This window comes from Tachypleus tridentatus, chromosome 7 (assembly GCF_004210375.1).
Source record: "Tachypleus tridentatus isolate NWPU-2018 chromosome 7, ASM421037v1, whole genome shotgun sequence".
Taxonomy (NCBI): Eukaryota; Metazoa; Arthropoda; class Merostomata; order Xiphosura; family Limulidae; genus Tachypleus; species Tachypleus tridentatus.
In genome coordinates this window covers 171,220,045-171,243,420 of record NC_134831.1, presented here as the reverse complement: position 1 = coordinate 171,243,420, position 23,376 = coordinate 171,220,045, and the positions used below count along the sequence as shown (strand labels likewise).

The 23,376-nt window shown below is 34.3% G+C and overlaps 1 protein-coding gene across 1 annotated transcript in view; it reads left to right on the top strand.

Moving 5' to 3' along the window:
• Nucleotides 1-2,379: 2,379 nt before the first annotated feature.
• The window catches only part of LOC143257215 (afadin-like), a 46,290-nt gene continuing 25,293 nt past the window's right edge, over nt 2,380-23,376 (top strand). Inside the window, exons 1-6 of the mRNA XM_076515607.1 lie at nt 2,380-2,644; nt 14,024-14,216; nt 14,780-14,889; nt 15,552-15,668; nt 16,908-17,076; nt 17,736-18,008. Of these exons, the coding sequence (XP_076371722.1) occupies nt 2,534-2,644; nt 14,024-14,216; nt 14,780-14,889; nt 15,552-15,668; nt 16,908-17,076; nt 17,736-18,008 (973 nt within the window). The 5' untranslated portion in view covers nt 2,380-2,533. The remainder of the gene's footprint in view (nt 2,645-14,023; nt 14,217-14,779; nt 14,890-15,551; nt 15,669-16,907; nt 17,077-17,735; nt 18,009-23,376) is intronic.

Below are 23,376 nucleotides of genomic sequence, written 5' to 3'. Positions count from 1 at the left end.
TTAACTTTAGACAAAACAATATATATTCTAATAACTGCCTCATTACCACGGAAACCTATAAATGTTTATCGTAAGCCTTGTGAGACTAGCATATAAATAGCACAAATGTTACAAGTTTTAGATAATATGGTACTAGCAAGGTGACAAGTGCCAGTGTTTTAGGAGATTTAACAGTTTTATAAGAAATTAATTTCTACCGGTTAAAGGACACGTTTTATTAATTGTTCACACGCCTCATACAATATTTGATTTAGCTTTACAAAAAAAAAAAAAAAGCGCGAATTATGGCAGTTAACACTAAACCCTTCTGTGTCTTAAAATAAGTACACTGGAAAAAATAATAAACTAATGGAATTCGTGGAAATAAAAAGTAGGATAATAAAGGTTGTATAAGTGATTAATGTATAATCTAGACTTTGTTAAAGTATTAAGATCAAGATGAAAAGATATTTTTATGAATTTTTTAACAGCTACGAGTTCAGAATAATTATATGCATAATTAACCATACATTGGTTATTTATGATGATGAGAAAGACACTGGAAAATAAAAATGAATTCTAAAGGCGGCTGGTATGGGTATTAAAAACTTTAGTACAGAACATCTAGGGTCATCTTCAAGTTAGCAGAGTTCGTAGCTGACCACTGATTGGCACATGTCTAAGAGATGAGAATGTAAACGGGCATGAAATTGTAGGGGGCGTTGCAGTTAGATGTTTGGTTATTAATTAATATAGGTACAAAAGAAAATAACTTTAATTGTTAACCTGAAAATCACTTAAGAAGGTTGTTGTTGTTTTGAATTAAGCACAAAGCTACACAATGGGCTATCTGTGGTCTGCCCACCACGGGTATCGAAACCCGCTTTTTTAGCGTTGTAAATCCGCAGATAGACCGCTGAGCTACTGGGGGGCTAAGAAGGTCGACACGTTGTTCTGTGCTTTATTTTACTTAAAGTTTTAATACCCATACCAGCCGTCTTTAGAATACATTTATACATTGGTTAATTTCAAAAACTACACTACCATGTAATATTAACTGTATATATAACGCTATAATGAGAAATTAATCATTTATATCACAGAACGTTAAAAGTCCAGGTATCATGTTTCTAGATTTCTCTTAATTTTTGTCCCCTGTGGCTCAGTACTAAGTCTAGGCACTTATACCCCTAAAAATCGAGTTTCGATACTCAAGGTGGTTTGGACTTAATCATAAGGCCCGGCATAGCCAGGTGGATAAGGCACTCGACTGGTAATCTGAGGGTCGCAGTTTTGAATCCCCGTCACACCAAACATGCTCGCCCTTTCAGCCGTAGGGGCGTTATAATGTGACGGTCAATCCCACTATTCGTTGGTAAAAGAGTAGTTGGCGGTGGGTGATGATGAGTAGGTGCCTTCCCTCTGGTCTTACACTGCTAAATTAGGGACGGCTAGCGCAGATAGCCCTCGTGTAACTTTGCGCGAAATTCAAACAAACCAAACTTAATAATAAACACATAATTTCTACATTTCGGATTCAAAATCAGCGTTGTGCAAAAAGAAAGTTTGTTTGTTTGTTTTAAATTTCGCGCAAAGCTACTCAAGGGCTATCTGCGCTAGCCGTCCCAAATTTAGCAGTGTAAGACTAGAGGGAAGGCAGCTGGTCATCACCACCCACCGCCAACTCTTTTACCAATGAATAGTGATTTTACGTGATTTTTTACCAAAACTTTTAAGCCTGTTGCTTGGTAATGCTTCGCTGATTTGTAACGTTAAAAGTCCAAGAAACTGATAGAAACTGGTTTGTTTAGTTGAATGTGTTTAGCATCTTAAGTTATCAGATTTTATATAAACACCAGAATTTGTATACAGTTTGAAGGTCCTGGTATATAATATTATCAAATTCTGGAATCTGTTTTAATTATTAGGCACGCAGTAAATAAATATTTTTATTAAAAAAGTAATGTTTATAGTTTTCAACAATTGCTTATTTATTTGAATATTTTTCTTGTATTGCTATATAACTTTTATAAGACATTATTAAAAATTTTCGAAAAAAGTGGGTTCCACGTTATCAAATTTGTGAGTTTTTCGCTCAAGACAGAGGTGGGTTTTACAAATTTCTGATTGACAACCGAGTTGTGTATCATTTTGAGTCAAATTTTGAAACAGGTGTATTTATTTTTATTTACTTTTATGCTGGTTCGACAGTACATCAGTTTATTTTTTAATGTGTTTCGAAGCGTATTTGAAATATTAAGAAAAGCTTAGAATGTTTACCAATACATATTTACTCTAGGTTTGTTTCCGGGCTACTCTTTTTAACAACCAATAAGAAATCGGAATATGATGACGCATGCTTGGATTGGGCAGGCCTAAAATACATTTCCTTACGCTGTTTGTTCATGGACTTACTCGAGTGGTAACATAAAGAAGGGTGGTACGATTTAGCTTGCTTTCGTTATTACGTAAAATATAGAAGTTAAACCACACCGTAATTTAGTATGATCAAGGATTAGGTGTGCTCGAAGATCTGAAGTTTACGCGTACAATAATGGATAAACAAATGGATTGGAAAGCCGAAGAACGTAAAAACTTACGGAATATTATTACTGAGTGGAATGCTAATCGTCTCGATTTATTTGCCGTCAGCGAACCGAATGAGGTAAGCTCGTAGTTACGTAACACGTCACTAACTTATCGTTAGTTCAAATTTTTTCGTAAAATATTAAAAATCCAACAAGCTAATTAATTAATCAAATTGTGTAAAACAGTAGTATTAAGTTATATTGTGGTTATTTTGAAGTCAAGATGGCGCAGGTGAGCTAGTTGTAGACAGGTAAGTTAAACCTTGTCATAACAGAGTACTGGCACTCGCAGCAAACACTGTCCAGTACGGATTGATTAAGGACAGTTGAAGTGGAAAAATGTTGTCAATATAATTTATAGGACATTTTATGGGCGTTGGTCAGAAGTATTAATGTACACATTTCTAACTTATTTTAATTTGTATTGACAAAATTAACTTTTTTTTTTCATGAATTCGAGCAAATAAATGTATATTCAGTCATGTCAAGGTTTTATGATTCATGGCCTATTAAAAAGTTTCGAATTGTAAGTTGACTTTTTAGTTTCATTTAAGTGTGTTATGCTTAGCTAGGCTGTTTAATATTTGATGTTTTATTATCAAATGAAGATGGATATGCTGTTTTTTTGTAGGTTTGTGGAAATGTTCTTTTTCATTTCTACGAGTTAATTGACAGAAAGTAAGATTAAAATAATTTATAAATTACATTTAACTTGTCGGCTATCTCCAGAACTGTTCATGAAAGAATAAAATTGATCAGTAATTGGTTAGTTCAGAGCAATAAAATTATAGGCGATAATTCAGTTTCTAAACAATTGTTTCACATATTCCTTGTATTTTTAAATGATCAAATTATGTTATTTGATGTTTTAAAAGTTTCTTGTGTAGTAATAGAGGAGGTAATTGAACTTTCTGGTAGCATCATATTATATAATTAGACACATTCATCAGTTGTACCATTAATGCGTATATTTATTCTGTCAATTGCTCATATATTGAATAGTTTTTAAATTAGTTAGCAGTTTGAAAGTTTAGGTAAGTCTTCTTCAAGCCCAATTTTGTGATTGGATGGATAAAAACCAAAATCCAAATTACGTTTAGGGTTTGCATACACATAAGTGATAAATTTATTTCGGTCTTAAAGGCTATTGAATGAATGTATTAGCGAAGGTGTATAGTTAAAAAAATAGTGTTTTTTTTTCGTTCGCCTGTGAGAAGTTTACAACGTTTAAAATTATACGAAATTTAAATTAAAGAATTTTCCACTAAATATATTTACGTAGACATGCACATATTTCACAACTTCTGTATTATCTATTCAAATATACTGTATTATTTCTGTGGATTTATGATATTGTAGAACTTACGTCTCACTCTCGTATCATAGAGGTCTGTCTCTCTTATAATAATAACGAACTTTTTTATTTGTTATGTACATGTGATTTTTATCAGAACGGATTGTTAGCGGCTAACCTTGAACATCGGAAAAAGTGTACAGTGATAAAAAATATGTCGGAGTATGTATAACTACAGGTTTTATCAAATCTGTGGTATAGGATTTCAAAGTTTTTGAAAAGTGGGAAGATGCCAGTGCTTTTTTTTTCTGTTGCTGCAGTATTAATAGTGAAACATCTAATTATTTAATTAATTATTTAAATATTTATTCACTACACGCATTAAGTGTCATAAAATCGTTTTGTTATAATCTGTTGTTGTATGTGCAACATACGTCAGTAAGTTCATTTATATGTTAGGATTTGTTTTTTTTGTTGTCCTGAACTATTATTAAAAAAAATAAAATCGGGATTGTAGCGGAAAGGTTAAAAACTAAACTTAGTTTACCGAGAAGGGTAGAACTAGCACGGTAACTATGTAGTAGAGAAGGTAGAACTAGCACGGTAACTATGTAGTAGAGAGGGTAGAACTAGCACGGTAACTATGTAGTAGAGAGGGTAGAACTAGCACGGTAACTATGTAGTAGAGAGGGTAGAACTAGCACGGTAACTATGTAGTAGAGAGGGTAGAACTAGCACGGTAACTATGTAGTAGAGAGGGTAGAACTAGCACGGTAACTATGTAGTAGTGAGGGTAGAACTAGCACGGTAACTATGTAGTAGTGAGGGTAGAACTAGCACGGTAACTATGTAGTAGAGAGGGTAGAACTAGCACGGTAACTATGTAGTAGAGAGGGTAGAACTAGCACGGTAACTATGTAGTAGGGAAGGTAGAACTAGCACGGTAACTATGTACTAGGGGTGCGTTTTTTTTTACAATAGTCGATACGATACATATCTAGATACACAAGTTTTTATCAACGGTTTTTACAAAGTATGACGGTCTTATCTGTATTACTAACATTGTCTTGTTTAAGTACTTCACACTAAAATAAAAAAGTTGCTATCTATATATTGTTATTGTTAATTTGTTACGTTACTTTGATTATAATGTTTCAGATAAATGAAGACATGTACTCAATATTCGTCTATTATTGAATAATTAATTTTTAGAAAATTTATTTATTAGAAATTCTTATTTTTTTCTCTATAGAATACTTGTAATGTTTATCGAAAGCTCACCAAATTATGTGAAGTTGCATAAATCGTCGTATCGGACGATGCAACAGTACGATCGTATTGCTGTATCATCACACTTTTAATTTATACATTGTAGTAACTAAAACCAAATAAGACATGTTTTCTAGATGTTACACAAATGTATTTCTGATTAATTTCACATTGTAAACCCCTCACAAACTAATACTGTGTAAGAGAAATGCGATAAAAAAAATCAAACGCGATATTTTATAGATATTCTTAGGCCTAAAGTGTTAGTTTGTGAAATTGTCACATTCTGTCTTTACATATTCTTGTATTTATAGTATTACGATATTTGATATTTAAAAGCTACTGGGTATTTGTATAGCGAACTACAACTTTTGTTTATTCTGGTTAAAACTTAAGACCAGTGAAGTTCCAAAATTATCAGCAGTTGAGGCAGCGTAATTGTGGACGTTGTTTTTTTTTATAAGTGTTTTTAAGGCTTAACTTGAAACGCATAAATTGTATATATAGGACAAACACTAAAGATAATAAAATGAAAACACAGCAAATTCGGCAGACGAATGATCACGAAGAAAGAGTTTTAAAGGACTTAATAGCAGAAGTCTCTCAATATCAATAATTTTTGCTTCATATTTTATGTAAGTGAAATAGCGCATTGTATGAAAGAGAATGCCAGATCAGGCTCGCATCGTAGTTTTTCTACCTATTTTTTCCATGTATTGATCCAGTTCTTTCTTGTGGCACCGACTAAGTATGCTTTTGTGTTGCAATTGAGTTCAAAGAAAAATACAACGAAAAAAACTAAGTTAACTACCGACAATTTTGAAATTATGTACAAACAGGTAGAGAGAGCTATTATGTAAATCCAAAAGGATACATGTAATCAAAAATGTCGAAATACATTTTTCTTTAATTAGATATCGTAATAAACTTTGCGTTGTTTGTATTGTATTTATTTATTTACACACCAGAGAAGTTTAGAGATAAAATGTTGGCATAAAAGCTGTTTATAAGATGAAAGTTTCATGAATTTTAGAAGAAGAGTTAAAATGGAAACATCGGCTTGGCTCGTTTGAGTTCCAATTATAAAATGTATTCTAAACTCTACCAAGCAAGTTTCACAATATTTATATAGTAATGAAATCAGGTAAACACTAGGCCTATTTCAGGTACTTAGATTATAAAATATTTCAGAGACATATTATAATTATATGCCTCGAATTTCTTTAACTGTAATTTTGAATTTTCTAAGGCTACGATCTGATTTATGCTTTTAAATAATAAATTTATTGATCATTGTATTTTACTCTCACTTGTTTAACTATATTATATTTTTATATATTTTGGTCGTTTGATTTGTTATAGATAATTCACTCGCGTTATCTGGAAACTATTATGCAAACTTCGAGCAGTTTTTTAGCCTTTCAGACGAAGAAAAAACTATCTTTGTACAATATGCCTATTCGATGAATTACATTTAACAACGATTATTTGGACGAAGATTTTCTTTCTATGCATGTAGGTGGCTTATCTCAGTAAAATACGCTATTGGACTCGTAGATTATTTTAGGTAAAAGTGTATGTGGGGGGGGGAATTACACTTCAGAAATTATAATAGTTAGTAGTATATATTTCTGGGCCAAATACCATTCGGTATATACTAATATTTCTTAAACGTTGGATTAAAGACACGATAATTATAAAGTAAGAAATAACTATATAAGTAGAGTTTTCTGTATTTTACAACAGTAACACTATTTTTAGAATAATTCAACAATATCTTTTTATGTATAGTATCAAACTCAATTGTCCATTTTAAACTGTGTCAGTTATATAAAGAAAACGGTACCGCTGAGTTCTGAGCGTGGAACACTGTGGCCTCGTCAGCTCTTACATTTATAATATATGAAGTTAGCTAATGTGAATTGTTAAAGGAGTTGTACTGCATGCCCTAAAGTGGTGAAACTAAAATGGATGAGTTTGAAATAAATATCACATCTTTCATATATTACAAGTAATGTAAGATTATTAGTGTAAAGAACAAAGCGCTTCTGGTTGACGAAATAACTCTTCACGCAATTCACTTCTTTCAGAGCGATATACTCTGGGGTCAGAATGTCGTCACGCAGTTTCAGGGGGATACGGGTGTTATAAAAACAGATTACTCAGTGAAGTAGTTAGTCATGTTTATTAGTAATGGACGTTTTCATGTATTTTTTATTTGGTATTGTTGACTTTGGACACCGACGTTTAAAAAGTAAACTTTGACCGACTTGTGTGTACACAGATTATGTTGTCAAGTGTTCTATATTCTCCATTGTTATTACCGATGGGGTATACGTATTACATCTTATTAAAAATTTTATGTGAAGACTTGACCAGAAACAATAAGTGAGACAACTTATTTTCAGTGTAAAGTATATAGGTACGTAAATAGTGTATTATTCTGTTTAAAAGATGTCAGTGTGATATGGACTTTACCTGTAATTTTAGGGTTATGTACGTCATTCTGATGGTTATGCTAGTACATTGTTACACTTGCTCATATTTTAGTCATGATCGTGACTTGAAATTATAGCAACGTACAAATTACGTTAGATACACAAGTACATCTGAACAGGTGGTCAGTTATGGAGTAGAATGACGAAATTTATACTGTCATCGAAGTGAATCGTGAAATTCCTAAGTGCTTATTTAAAAAGATAATACCCAATAATTAAGATATAATGCACATGGGAACTTGTTAATAGGCATATAGTTAACGTAGTTGTAAACAATTGAGGATACGGTGTAAGTTCCTCATTAGTTATCTTGTTATGATAAAGCAAATCTACACAATAAACAATGTAACATTCGACTTGAAAACTGACTTGAGTAGCAACCTTTCATTCCCTGTCACAGTCTTTTTTTTTATTAACCCATTCCATTTTAAGTGCTTTGAAATCTATTCTAAGTACCGACTTCTTAATACTGTTGGTCTCACATGGACTACATATTCTAGTCTGTTTTTCGTTCAGCACACGTTCCGAGACTGTAAGGTTCGAATCCGCAGCCATGTTTGTTAGACGGGTGTATTCAAACTCAATAGCCCATCCTATAATTCTCACTTTTTCATTCCATTTTTTATTGGGCGTAACTTAATATGATATAATCCAAAGCATACGATAACTAAAACCTATGGTAATGACAATGTAGTGTATCACTTGTTGGGTGTGATAGAATTGGCTTTATTCCCATGTTGCGGTTGGCAATGACAATTTTTGTTGCTATAGTTAAAATTGCAAATTTTGAGAAGACTGGAAAGTCTAAGCTATTATTTGATTTCATCCAGTTATCGATTGTTGAGTTTTTGTACAGTTACAGATATGTACAGTCGTCTATAGTTCATAAAACGCTAAATCGGACTTTTATAACATTATGTAACAAACTTTTACTTTCTCTTGTTCCTGGGTAGAAAGTGTTATTTCCCAATTGCTTATGCCTAAAGTAAATGGAAAAGACCTATTTTTCTCTTCAAACTTTGCTTTTGTGACCTGGGAGCGTATAACGAAAACATGATGGGAGACTACATTTGGGGGTTGATATGTGAAAGTGATTTACATTACAGTCGCAAATCTCGAAAAACTACTCACTTCTAAACACTTTTGTATAACTTTAGTATAAATACATGTAAATCTTGATTGATATGTTGTTTTATTCAGACCTGATGTAAATACAAAATGTGCACATTTTCCCGTTTTTACGTAGAAAATAGGTTAATTTTTAAATTTCATTATCCAGGTCACAAAAGCAATGTTTGAAGAGAATAATCGCCATTTTTTGTACTTTTACAACATTAGCAATTAAGAAATAACACGTACTATTCAGGAACAAAATTTGTTACGTAGCATAATTTATACTAAACAGTTTTATTCTGGTCTATCTCTCCCCAGTTCTCCGATAACACTAAATGAATGAAACTGATGAATATATTGGATGAGTAATTTTTGAAAGGAAGGAAGGTTAGGCGTTCACACACACCTTGATAATATTATATATATCTGCCAATACGTCGTACATGTGTGATAGGTTGTATCGTACTGAATTTCTAAACGGTGTTGAAGTGGACAAACGCTAAACCGGAAATTAAGAAACTAACAGTTTTGCGTCCACTCCGGGCGTGGAGTAAATTATTTTTCTGGTTGCAGGACAATGTCGAACGTTCAACACCGTTTGTTTATATATATATATATATGTGTGTGTGTGTGTGTATGTCTGCTCAGAAAATGCCACAAAAAATGTTTATATAGTGTGGTGACTTGTTTAGATAAAACGGCTCGTGCAATTCAATTTTCGGACAGTTTTCTCGAAGACAAGGTCAACATGTCGGGTTATTGGCGAGCAGCGGATGCACGGACAAACGAAATTGTATGTCACATATGTAGAAAACATCGTTTATTTAGACTACACGCCACTGTATAATCAGCAAGGGCATATTTAAAACAAAATATTTCAAAGTAATCGCATGTTGTAGTTTCGGAATAAGGTTTTGTTTATTTTTATTGGAACGTATACACACCTACACTAAGTTGATAATTCCTGAGATAACATTTCTCTGCATGCCATTTTATGATCGCCCACGTGACCTTTCAGTAGAAGCTTCAGTTATACAAAAGTTGTGTAATTCCGTGTTTTTCCATAGTCAAATATGGTAATGTATTGGCGGAGGAGGGTTGTGGCATCTTCTTCCCTATACTTTTGATATAAGAGCAAAAACTAATTTTAGAAATTTGATTATCGTAGACGCTTTACGTGTCTTGTTTATTGAAACTTTTGCCGTTAACCAAGGTGTAGTTTGACCAGTAACCACAGTAAAATTTGTTTTATTACTTTTAGGCCATAATTATTGGATCACTTTTAGGTAAGGACTGAGCCCTCGCTGAGTGAAAGCCGATAGTTTACGTTCGTACGTGTACTGGCGTGATCGCTTAACCAGCAGTCAAAAGTCCAAATTACGCCACTCACTGTTAACTATATGGCGTGAGCCCTAATTGAACGAAATAACTATCATATGAAATCTACATATTTTGTGGTGAAAACAAGCTGGGTTCAGTCGTAGGCTGTGTCAGGGAGATCAGTTCATATTCCAATGTAAATAATTAATTTTTTTAACAATATAAAATGACCTCATTTTCTTCATTTTCATTTTCTCCGGTTCCACCGACTATCTTAGTAGCATATTTGTGGAATATGATGAATCGGTTGAAAAGAACTAATAATTTATGATAATACAGCAGTTTTATAACAGCTTATGTCATTCAGTTTTGATAATACTTCGTTCTGTTAGTATAAAGTGAAACGGTTGGCAAGTACATGCAGGTTGAAACGAAAGTGACTTAGTTTGTAAAATAGTAAATCAACTTACCACGTACATATAGGTTAATACCTGCAGGTTGAAGTGAAACTGCATGTGGTGTACTTACTTAAACTACTTGGTTTCAGATGTCACAAGAGAATGCAGAGCCTACAATTATTATCACTGGAAAACAGTTGATATAGAACACAGGTTTTTGAAAAGACGTACATTCGACCCGGCCCGGCATGGCCAAGCGTGTTAAGGCGAGCGACTCGTAATCTGAGGGTCACGGGTTCGCTTCCCCGTCGCGCCAAACATGCTCGCCCTCCCAGCCGTGGGGGCGTTATAATGTTACGGTCAATCCCACTATTCGTTGGTAAAAAAGTAGCCCAGGAGTTGGCGGTGGGTGGTGATGATTAGCTGCCTTCCCTCTAGTTTTACACTGCTAAATTAGGGACGGCTAGTACAGGTAGCCCTCGAGTAGCTTTGTGCAAAATTCAAAAACAAACAAACAAACATTTGACCGATAGAGGGATTTTGTAAAATTGTGAAAAAAATCGCAAGAATGATAAGTCAGTACCGGATATGTTAGGTCGTTTAACGATAAAACCAAAAGCGGAAGCAGGTATTAAAAGCACTATTTTGGCAGGAATCAACATACAGTGAAATTATTTAAATGTGAAACCGCGGGCTTTTTTTTCTGGAAATGTGAAACTTAGAGGTAAAGTTGATTTCCATTATTTTCGGGACTATGTAGTCAGACCTAAAAACTCTCGCAACTTATTGCCGCCATGTGGATTAAACAAAAAATAATTCATTACTCCGTTTATGACTAACTTGTTTGTAAATTGAAAGAAAAGGTAATTACAATGGGGGGTCACAGAAAACTTGTTTTGTTACTAAGAAAGTTATTAATGGAAGAAAAAGAACGATCGTCCTTATATGAATGTAAGTTCTACAAAATTGGGACTCTTGTTCTACGTTAGAAATAATTTCATTCGGGTTAAAAGACAAGATTTGACAATTTCATAGATATTGACTTATTGTAAGGATTTTTATCTTTCTCGAATATTAATGAATGTAACGAAATTTGTTCCACCTATAAGCACATGATCACTGATTTAATAAATTATTTACACATGACAATTCAACGTGAATTATTTGTAGGTTGGAGTATATAACATCAAATGATCAGAGTGATCTTATACGTGCTCCACGGTCGCTATAAAGGTCGCTAATTTATTCAAGTTTTCGTTTCTTTGTAGTTAAGTGCAAAGTTAGCTATCTGTGCTGTGTCCATTACGGATATCGAAATCTTATTTCTAGAGTTGCAAGTCCGCAGGCATTATCCAAGTTACCACGTACGTTAGTTTTAATACTTCAAATATTTTAAGTTTTTTTTTTCTAGTCGTGGTATATTTTGGGGATGTAACAACATATTTTGATATATCTCACCATCTCAATTTTACGTTATTTGTATTAAATAAATTTGTTTTAAATAAATAACAGTAAATGTTTACTGAAATCGTATAATGTAACTACTATTCGCCATTGTAACTACCCTTGAAAGTATGAGGACAACATTGTTATAAAGAATCAGCCAGAAACAAAAATATTGTTTAATATTTCCATTACTTGAATATTTGTTGTTCCATTTAAGTTCATGAACTAGCTGAAGTCATCAGTAATGGCAGACTTTGGCCATAGATATTCTTTCTGTTGATAATTATTTAACCTTCATTAAGTGTTAACTAGAAGAGGATTATCAGATGGCTAATAGATAAATGGAGATTTAATGGTTATCACTTTTACCAGTTAATATTTCTTCTAAGTCACGTTTTGCTTTTAGTTCAAGCTCTACCTGTAACTGACTCAACACACACAAATCAGTCTTTCTTTAGTTACATTTTCACTGTCATTTAATAGTTAAACTCGTTCCAGTGTTATCATAAGAGGATATAGCACTCTGCGTAGAAATATCTAGACAGTTACATGTCCATTTCCTTTTTGTTTAAGGTTTTATCAGACTATTTGTCTATTGCAGAGGGGGAACAACAACAACAAAAAATACACACTGTGACCATCTAGTCTCCTGGGGACTATTTGCCACATTCATTCTAAATGTAGTGTTTTGGAATTTGGCAAAAGACCTTCAGGACTCTATGCTCTGGACATGAATAAGGCCCTCAGCTATGGCTTTGACAATAATTTGTTGATACTATTGTTTCTGAAATTAAGCTTTAAAAAAAATCTTTAATTTATGCTGCACAATTTATGACTTGGGGATAATTATATGAATCATGGTGAACTGCATATCTGAGAGAATTTATTCAGAAAGCTCATTGGTGTTTTCCTTTTATGATTTTAAAATTATTTTAGTGAATAATGGTCCATCAGTTTAACTTACTTAATGATAGAGTAAATTGAAACCAGTGAGATTTGTGAGAAAATATTTGAAGAGAGATTTTTAGATAAAATTAACCAGACTCAATGATAATATCTGAAGGTAAAAATTCTTTAGATAAAAGTAAAACTTGCAGATTTCAAGGGAATGCCCGAGAAAAACAGTTTAGATAAAACCAACACTACTTAAATTTAAGACAAGATTGAATGAAACATTGTGTATTGATAAAACTAATGTTTTAATAATTCTGTTTTAGAATTGAATTTAAGAAATAATTTGGAGACGAAGGTGAGCATTTCTACCATATTTATTGTTGTGTATTAAAAACCAAGCACACGAGAAAAATGAAACAGGATGTTAATACTGAAACTTGACACCAGTCTATCCAAGTAATCAGACCACCTGCAACCTCTACCCTCTTTTTGATGACTTTAAGGATATTAGTTATACCACATAAATTTATGACGTGTATAATTTGTGGAATGTAAACTTTTTGTAGCTGAATTTAATCTTTTGAAAGTTTCTTATGACACAAAAGTGGTAGAATTAGAACCTGCTGGGTTGTTGGAACATAGTTGTTTTTTGTCAATTCTGTTTAAAATGTTGGTTAGTTTACATAATTTGTGACTAAACTTTTCTTTCATTCATATAGATACACAAATTAAAGATGTTTGTTAAGGTTTGAAAAGGTCAACTGAATTGTAAGTTGTATATGTTCTAACTGTAACATTATACAGTATGTGTCACTAGGTTTCATTTTCATATTATACTAAGTTTGATAGTTTAAGTAAGAATTACTTAAGAATATTATAATATAGCTGCACCTTGACTTGCATGACTGCACTCTAGTGTATTAGTGTTTTTGTTATTTTTTTACTTGTATGCCTGTGATTTAATGTGTATTTTTTACTTCTGTGGTTGAGTTTTATTTTTTTTTATAGAAGTTGTGTTATCTTTGCAAGGACACAAGTTCATGAAATCATTTTGTGAAGAACCTACAATATTTTACCTTTCAAATTATATTCTATAAGTGTTTCCTGTATCATAATGATATTCACAAAAGTTTGGTTAAACTTGTGTGAACAGTATGCTAGAGTTAATCTGTGTTATTTGTATTTAATTGTGACTGCTTCTAATCAAAGTATTTTAACTCGTAGGATTTGGAATTTCATGGGGTTATGCGATTCTACTTCCAAGATGCAGGCCAGAAGGTGGCAACAAAATGTATTAGGGTGGCCAGTAGTGCCACCACCAAAGATGTTATACACACCCTGATTGAAAAGTTTCGACCAGATATTCGAATGTTGTTTGTACCTGAGTATGGGTTATATGAAATTCATGAAAATGGAGGTAGGTAAATTTCGCCTTTGTGTTTGCTCTATTTCTAAATTACTTTGGCAATGAGAAAGTTTTCTTTGTTTACTGAAAACTTCATAGGCTAATGTGTAGTTATGTTTTTCAAGGGAAAAATCAGTATTCCTTAACATGTGTATTAAACTAACAGTATATACTGATAAAACTAGTCTTGTAATAATAGTTTAAATATCATGTGTTCTACCAGTATACACTGATGAAGCAAGTCTTGTAGTAATAGTTTAAATATCATGTGTTCTACCAGCATATACTGATGAAACTAGTCTCGTAGTGATAGTTTAAATATCGTGTGTTTTAGCAGCATATACTGTTGAAACTAGTCTCGTAGTGATAGTTTAAATATCGTGTGTTCTACCAGCATATACTGATGAAACTAGTCTTGTAGTGATAGTTTAAATATTGTGAATTGATTTCTTGTCACAAATATTTCAAGTTTTAAAGATTTGCACTTTTTGTTCTTGTTCATTTTTATTATAAAAAAATACAAGCACACTAGGTGTAGTGAGGCTAGTAAAATATTTTGGTATTTGTTGTTGAAGAGGAGAGAAAGTTAAATGATGAAGAGCAGCCACTGCTAGTTCAGCTGAAGTGGCACAAGGATGACAGAGAGGGGCGATTTCTTCTTCGCAGAATGGACGAGGAAACTTACGTAAGATTTGTACACTTTTACTTGTATTGTCGTAATTCGATTTACATAGCTTAATGTATTTTCCTTTTATTTTTCCCCAAACTATGTGTAAATAATATAGTCTCATGAAGTGCAAAATGGTTTTGTTTTCTGTTTAAAACTCATCTTGAACTTGTTGCTCAGTGTGATATATTCCTTTAAAACGTTTTGTTTGTGAACTTGGACACTTTATTAAACATTTATCAAAGTGATGAGACATCTGAATAAAGTTTTTTGTTTCATCTTCATATACACAGAGGTCATATTTGTTCAGTTAGATTTTTAGAAATGTATTAATTTAAAAAAAAATGTAATGATTCAAGAACAAAATTAATTTTTTAAATACTTTAGACTATTATGTTTATTACTTTTTTGTTCTAAATGTAAAAATATTCAGAAATAACCTAAGAGTTTTATGTAAAGTACATGTATTTGCACTCTATCTAAGTTTTTCTTTCTCAAAATGAACACCATCAAATTTATGATGGCTACTGGTAATTTTTCTTGGGTACTCACCTTTATCATGGTTTCAGTGAGAAATAGTTGCAAGGAAACCATGTTTTTTGTTGTTGTTTACTAAAAGGTTTGTGAAAAGTTCATTATTTCAAATGTGGAAAATATATTTTTATTAATATCTATCCTAGTTGCCCTATACAGATATGGACATGAGTGAAAATAACTCAAATAACAGCTTCCTCAGAAAGTTATCCAAAAGAGAGAAGAAAGAGAAAAAAAAGAAGGACAAAAGAGAAAGGAGCCAGGTCTGTCTTGTACCTCAGAGAGAAATTTTGTTTTGTTTTTTTAATTTGTGTAAAACTGACTTTTTTGTGAATGTTTCATCCTGCAGAAAACCTGGTTGGTTTATATTTTGTGAATTCATTCACACTGTGTTGTTTTTTACCTTATCCAATCTAATATTGACTAAATCTGTACAGGGTAGTGATTGAGATGTCAAAAACACATCATTCGTTTTTTTTAAAAGTCAGTTTAGGTTTTTTTTTTATTTTGTAAGGTGATCGTATCAAATTTTCTTAACAAAGAGTGTTGTAGGATATTTTTTGTTTCTTTAAATGTGAGCACTAATAATTTTATCTATCACTGAAAAATCCTTTGCTGAAAGAAAATATATTTATGACTTTGTAACAATGATGTGGTATGTGGTAGTAGGGTATATTGAGTAGTATGTCCTAAGTGAAGATGGCTGGACATATTCTTAACTGTTATAGTTAAATCAAAAGACCAAATGTTAGAACATTCCCTGACAGTTCATAAAGTTTTTATAACTAAATTATTTTATCATATAAAAGTATATGTCTGGATAAAATAAAAAAAAAAAATGCTATCTCATCAATGAAAACATATGGCCAGGTGGTTAAGGTGTTCAACTCAAATTGGAGGGTTAGGAGTTTTAAATCTCTATTGCCAAACACTCGTACTCTTTGTTTGTTTTCTGAGCCAGCCACCCAAGTGTAAAAATTCTTGGCTTCCAAAATTGCAGACTGATTTGAAACTAAATAGGGTTAATGTTGTTACAGAGAGGAAGTGAAAAAATTTAACTAGTGTACTTATGATTAGCCTTCAACTTTTGTTACTTGTAATTAGCTTCTTGTTTACTGCAGAATAAGTTTACAATCAGATTTTTTTTAATTATCAAAAAATTCTTTAAAAAGGTATAGATAATATTTAAGATAATGCAACAAATATATTTTGTTTAAAAGTTGAAGAAGAAATAATTCATAAAAAAAAAAAAAAAGACAAACAGAAGGTTGTCCTTACCAACAAGAATGTTAAGATCAAAGTGCTGTATTCTTTCTTACATCCTTACATATTTAGGTTAAAAGTTAAGTTTAATGAAAACTGCAATTGTGAGTAATGCAAAAAAAAAGTACATTTCAAAAGAAAACTGTATAGTTTTGTGAAAGCTGGTTTGTGTTTGTTTATATTGAAACTTTAGGCTCTATATATCATTGAACTGACCCATTGATCTTTAAATACGTAAGGCTGAAGAAGAAAATAAAGATGGTATTGCTGAAAGATTATACACTGAGCTTCCGGAGACGAGTTTCACTCGCTCAATATCTAATCCCGAAGCTGTCATGAGGAGGAAACGCCGACAGAAACTAGAGAAAAAGCTTAAAGAGATAGGAAAACATGGTGGCAGTGAAGCAGGTTATAAGTTGTCCTTAGATTTTTCTTTCATAGAGTTACAAAATGAATAGAACTGTCTAGATCAAGCAGGGTTATTGAACAACGTTGACACACTATTTTGAAAACTAAGTGAACTAATGCAAACTTTAAGAGTTAGTATTTGATTGAGAATGCTATGGCTATTGAAATATTTAATACAAGTTATTTTATATTCTTAAATTTGGTTTTATAGACTGTTCCTATCTTCAGGTAACACAAGCATTTTTTGTCGATCTTTCAGCAAGGATCAAATTTTTAGATTATTCTAGAGTATTCTGCAGAGCATGAAGTGGTAGTTGTACAGATTTATTGTTTAAATTATTTAGCTGTCCATAGAAAGGTTTCTCTATTATGAAAAGATTGACCAATCATGTAATAAGAAGCTACTTTTGTGTATGAAACTAGAACAAAAAGCAATAGCTGGTATCAGAATATCTGTTCTTCATTTTTAAATTAGTGTAACTAAATCTTTTGAATAAATTGTTGAATACTTCTGTTGTTATGTTTTTGTGATAAGTTTAAGTTTGTGAGGTATAGGACAATAAGAGATTAATTTATGGACCTTTAGAATCTACATAGAATTGTGTTTATAACTGTAGTGTTGGAAAAACATTCATGTTTGGTTCTCCTTGCTTGTTCAGGAGGAACTCTACGGATCTTTGGAGATTCCATCAACAAGGACGTACCTTACAAGACTTTACTCTTGTCGTCTGAGGATGTAGCTAGTGGTGTGGTGAAGGAAGTGTTGGAGAAGTACGGCCTTGAAAAAGAAAATTCTCAACAGTATTGCTTGGTGCAGGTGGTCATTCCCACAATGAAAAATATTGATGATCATTCCTCTTTCCTGAAGGAATACGTTCTTGAGGATGATGACTGTCCATTGCGTATTGCAAGAAACTTTAACAATGAGAAAGGTATATGATATAAATGTTACCTCATCTTTATTTTCCATAAGTCAAAGATTCCCCGACACTGAATGAACCCCTTCGTGTGGATTCCTGCACATGATGAGGGGACCTCCCAGGGAAAGTTCTGTTCTTTCAGTTTACCTCCTCTGGGATCTAAACATCCATCCATGTGTTTGGCATGCATGGCAACCCCTGAAGGGAAGGAGAGGATCCTGGTGGTTGAGGGTCCAACCCAAACACATCACTTTGGCCTTGAATTCCTGTAGATGGGCAGCCTTGGGGTGGCCCCCTTGGGACAATTGGCTGGTCTACTCGGACTAGGGTCAACCAAATACCAGTGTTGGATGTTCTTAATGGGTGTTATGGGCATTTTATCTGATGCTGGTGTTTGGGTACAGTGCTTGCGAAACCCTGGTGTTGCTGCTGTGACCTTGTTTGACATAGTGCGTTCCCTCGTAGGGCTCCATGGTGGGTGGGGTCAGTGGGCACTGAAATTTCCCTCTCTTTATTATGGATACTCCAATTAAAATCTGAATAATGTAGTGAAAACACAGTCTATAGGTAAACGACCACATCTTGAAGATTCTGAGCAGCAATCCCCCAACATCTGTACCACCTGTTGTACCTGAATTTCCTTATATTGCACTCACTTTGAGAAAAATCTTTAGGGCAAATGTCTCCCTTTTTCATTCAGAAGGGACTAGAGGGACTTGCTGGCTATCCAAAGTCAGTAAAGAAGCTTTGATCTGGTGACATACTGGTAGGAACATCCATATCTCAACACAGTGAACTCCTGTTGTATTCAAAGGGAATTGGGGATATACCTAATGTGGTTACACCTCATGCTACTTTGAATTCATCACGAGGAGTTATTGTTGAGAGGGATATGAAGAACATCCCAGAGTCTTAGATTCTTGCTGGTTTCTCTACTCAAGGAGTTCCTGCAGTAAGGCATATCTCTACTCCCAAAGATGGAATAACGATGCCAACCAATATCCTTGTTTTGACATTTACATCACCACGTCCACCTGCCACCATCAAGACAGGTTATCTTAATTGTAGGGTATTGTCATACACTCCAAAACCTCTCTGATGTTTCCAGTGTCAGCAGTTTGGTCATTCAAAGACATTATGTCGTGGTTCCTTGACATGTGCTTGTTGTTGTGGCAAGGACCACAATGCCTATGAGTGTGAAACAGACCCTTATTGCATCAATTGCAATGGCTTTCACCCATCCTACTTTCTTTCTTGCCCTAAATGGTTGGAAAAAAAAGAGGTGCAGCATTTGAAAACGATTCAAAACATTAGTTATCCTGAAGTTTGAAAGTTGTCCACTAATTCATCTTGGACGTATGCTGCAGCACTTTGTTCCACTACTACAGTGGGAGTGCAGTGTATGCCTCCAAGAGAATCGTTCTCAAATCAAATGAAAAGTCTTTTGACCTCCATTGTTAAAAAGTTGATGAATCAACTTCAACACCTATCTCTGTCCCTTATATACATTCCACCAAACCCCAAGATCCACATCCTTTGATTCCAAGTACAGGCATTTCCTTGGATACATCTTCTCTCACCCCAAGATGCAAAACAATCATTCGTTTATGTCCTCAGTCTCTGGAATTCCATTCCAACAGCAAAGACATGCCCAACTGACCCAGGGCAGGATCCATAGAGGTCCATAGACTTCTCTCGAATAAGGACAGTAAGGAAAAAGACGTGGTTGTAAACAGAAGGGTTCTCCACCCAATTTGACTACCCATAAATAAAAATGGCCACCCTGATACAATGGAACTGTTGAGGTTTACTTTTTAATCTGGATGACATCAAAACACTGATTGCTTCCTACCATCCTGTTTGTCTTTCCTTACAGGAAACATATCTGAAACCTGCTGATACAGTCAATTATTGGCTATTTTTCTTTATACAGAAATGACAGGCTGTGTAATGGACAAGTGCATGGAGGGGTGGTGCCCTGTCTTTGCCACTCGACGCACCCTTGGGTCATACCATCACTGTTTGTTCTCTCTACTTGTCACCTGGAGAGATATATGATCAATCAGACCTTGATGCTTTCATTGAGCAGTTGCCATCTCCCTTTTTCATCCTGGGGGAATTTAATGTGCATCATCTCCTCTGGGGTAGTGCTGACATTGATAGGAGGGGTTGCTCTGTAGAGTGTATGCTCTCTGATCACAACCTTGCTCTTTTCAGTGCTGGTTTTTCTACTTATTTCCATGCATCTAGTCAGTTCTTTACTGCTGTTGATCTCTCAATTTGCTCCCCTTCATTAATTTCTCATTTTTTCCTGGAGAAATAATCCACGATGCAGTGATCATTTTCCTATAATCTTGAGAGAGACTAGCCGTGGTTGATGCCACCCAACCCGCATGCTATGGTGGAAGCTGGATCAGGCAAACTGGCCTCCTTTCACTGCTCTCACATAATTGGATCCTGCCATTGCCTGTAAGCCATCAATAGATGACTGTGTGGCAACAGTAACTGACTGTATTATACAAACAGCTGCTCAATGTATTCCTAAAACCTTGACACGTTTTCCACTATATCATTTTTTACAGTGGAATCCTGCCTGCCTCATGGCACAGAAGGCTCAAAAATGAGCCTGGGATTCTTTCCGTAGATATTCCACACTTTCAAACCGAATCGCTTTCCAGCGGGCCCGTGCACATGCTAGGTTAGTAAGACGTCAAAGCCAGAAGGAATCTTGGATTAAGTTCACAACTGGCATATCTTCTACCACCAGTTCCAAGATCATATAGGACAAGATTTGAAAGGTCAGTTGGTGATATAAACTGACCTCCTCTCGATCTTGCTCTCTGATAGCCAGGAAGTAGCTGATACCTGGAGCATCACCGATACTCTTGATGAAAGCTTTTGCCAGGTATCTAGCACTTATGCTTCTTCTTCCACCTTCTTAGCCATCAAGACTTGGGCAGAGCAACCACCTCTTTCCTGTTGATTGTCTCTGACTATAATTGTCCCTTTACACTGGTGGAACTCAGACTGGCCCTTCATCGGTCTGGCAGTACTTTGGTTGGACCTGATGATATACACTGTGAGATACTGTGCCACATATCTCCTGCATCTCTTGCTAGTTTTTTGATTGTTTTTAACTGGATCTGGCAGGAGAATGCTTATCTTGTTTGGTTCCTTGAATCAAACAACCTCCTCTTGCCCATCCAGTGTGGGTTCCGATGCCAGTACTCCACCATGGACCAACTGATTCGACTTGAAACGTCAATCAGAGAAGCCCTTCTAAAATGACATCTTGAATCAATATTCTTTGACATTGAGAAGGCTTATGATACAATATGAAGGTATGGCATTTTGTGAGACCTCCATATATATGGGTTACGTGGCCATTTGCCCATATTTTATTCATTATTTAATGAACAGGAGATTCCGAGTTCATGTGGTTTTGACACTTTCTTGTTCTTTACTACAGGAACTTGGAACCCCTCAGGGCTGTGTTCTGAGTGTCACACTTTTAAGTATAAAAATTAATGCCATCACTGAACAACTTCCTCTCACTGTTGCAAATGGATTATATGTTGATGACTTTCACATCTCATGTCAATCGTCGAACATGAGGTATATTGAGCAGCAGCTACAGACTGCTCTCAATTGTTTACTGAAGTGGACCACAGCAAATGGCTTTACCTTCTCTCTCTCTCTAAAACTGTTTGCATGCACTTTTACTGCCAACAAGGTATTCACCCTGATCCTGAACTCCGTACTGGTGAAGTTGTGCTACCTGTGGTCCCTGAGACTAAGTTCTTGGGGTTTATCTTTGACTGTAAGCTGACCTTTATACCACACATTAAGCAGCTACGGATCAAATGTACAAGAGCTTTCTGCACTTCCCCAGTTCAGAGCTAATACATAGTCTCATGAACCTTCTTTGCATCTTTGCCATTTGCAACTGTCTTCACTGCATGCTTTGAAACTTTGTTCATTACCAAAGCATTCCACCTGGGGTTGTGTCTTCCTTCCTTAATGGGCCAAGCTTTTTAAGGCCAGACGGTCTGCTATTGCTCCTTTTGGCCTTTGTATCCAGATGCAGTTGGATGAATTGGGTCTGTCCTTGGATAACATTGCTGTATCCACTGGTCAGCCCATCCTACCTATCTTTAAGTCATCTGAGAAAAGTAGACACTCCTGATTGGAAATACTATCTGCTATTTGCTGAACATCTTTTGAACCATCCTTCCATTCCTATTTATATGGATGGATCGAAATCAGATGACTGTGTGGGCAATGCCATGGTGTGTTGTAGTTCAGTGTTTGCTTGCAGAAACCCATCTACAGCTTCTGTGTTCACTGCTGAACTGTATGCCATTTTTTCTTGTCACATAGAGCTAAGCAGTACTCAAACTACACCATTTATACTGGCTTTGGAATCGCTTTACATTGGTTCACACCCTGTTCTCGCCGATATTCAAAATTGACTGGCCCATTTCTCTTTAACATCTACTTCTATTCAGTTTTTCACATTTAGCCACATTTTACTTTCTTGTCATTGTTACGACTCTCAACGACGGTACCATTTTAAACATGTTCTGTCCCATGGTTTGTCCATAACATTAGACAGTGTTTTTGGTGATGGTGACACTGTTCACCTTGGTAATGTTTTTAGTTAATTTTAAGGGCCATTAATCTTTTTAATGTCATTTTAAGTTTTTCAATTTACAAATTAAACCTTTTAAATGTGGCTCCCTTTTAAAATTCATAGTTCATCTAGTTCAATTTGAAATTAGAAACTGGCCTAACATTAAATAACTCGAAACCAGGACTGGAAAGGCTAACTTTAGGTAACTAACACTGCTGTTTGAACTACCCGTTAGTTATCTATCTTTACAACTTGAATTGCTGTAGTTTTTCTCTTGATGTTGTAGACTAGATGTAAACATTGGTTTTATGCTATTTATGTTGTTTGTTTTAAACTTTGTTTTGTTTTACCCTAATTTCCTTTTATGAATTTTACTGAATCTGCTTTTAACTTTTTATTAGATGTTTGACACCAGATAGTCTAGCCACTTTGTGCCATAAAACACTAAATCAACCAATCAATCACTGAATGAAGGTCTCATTCATATTTGTAATATATATGTAAGAGCTTCTTTTTGAAGCACATAAAATTTTTACAATATTTTCTTTGTAAAATACTGATTGAATCAAATGAATGGTTCTTTGTGATATTTGAATACATTTTCACTTATATGTGTCCTTCATGGAGGTCTAAACACCTCATATTCCTTGTTGTTGAGACACTGCTGTTTCAAATGGCTTGTTTTGATTATAAAGTGAAATTCAAAACATGGTTCCAGATTTATCTGAATGAGATCTCCAGTTTTTA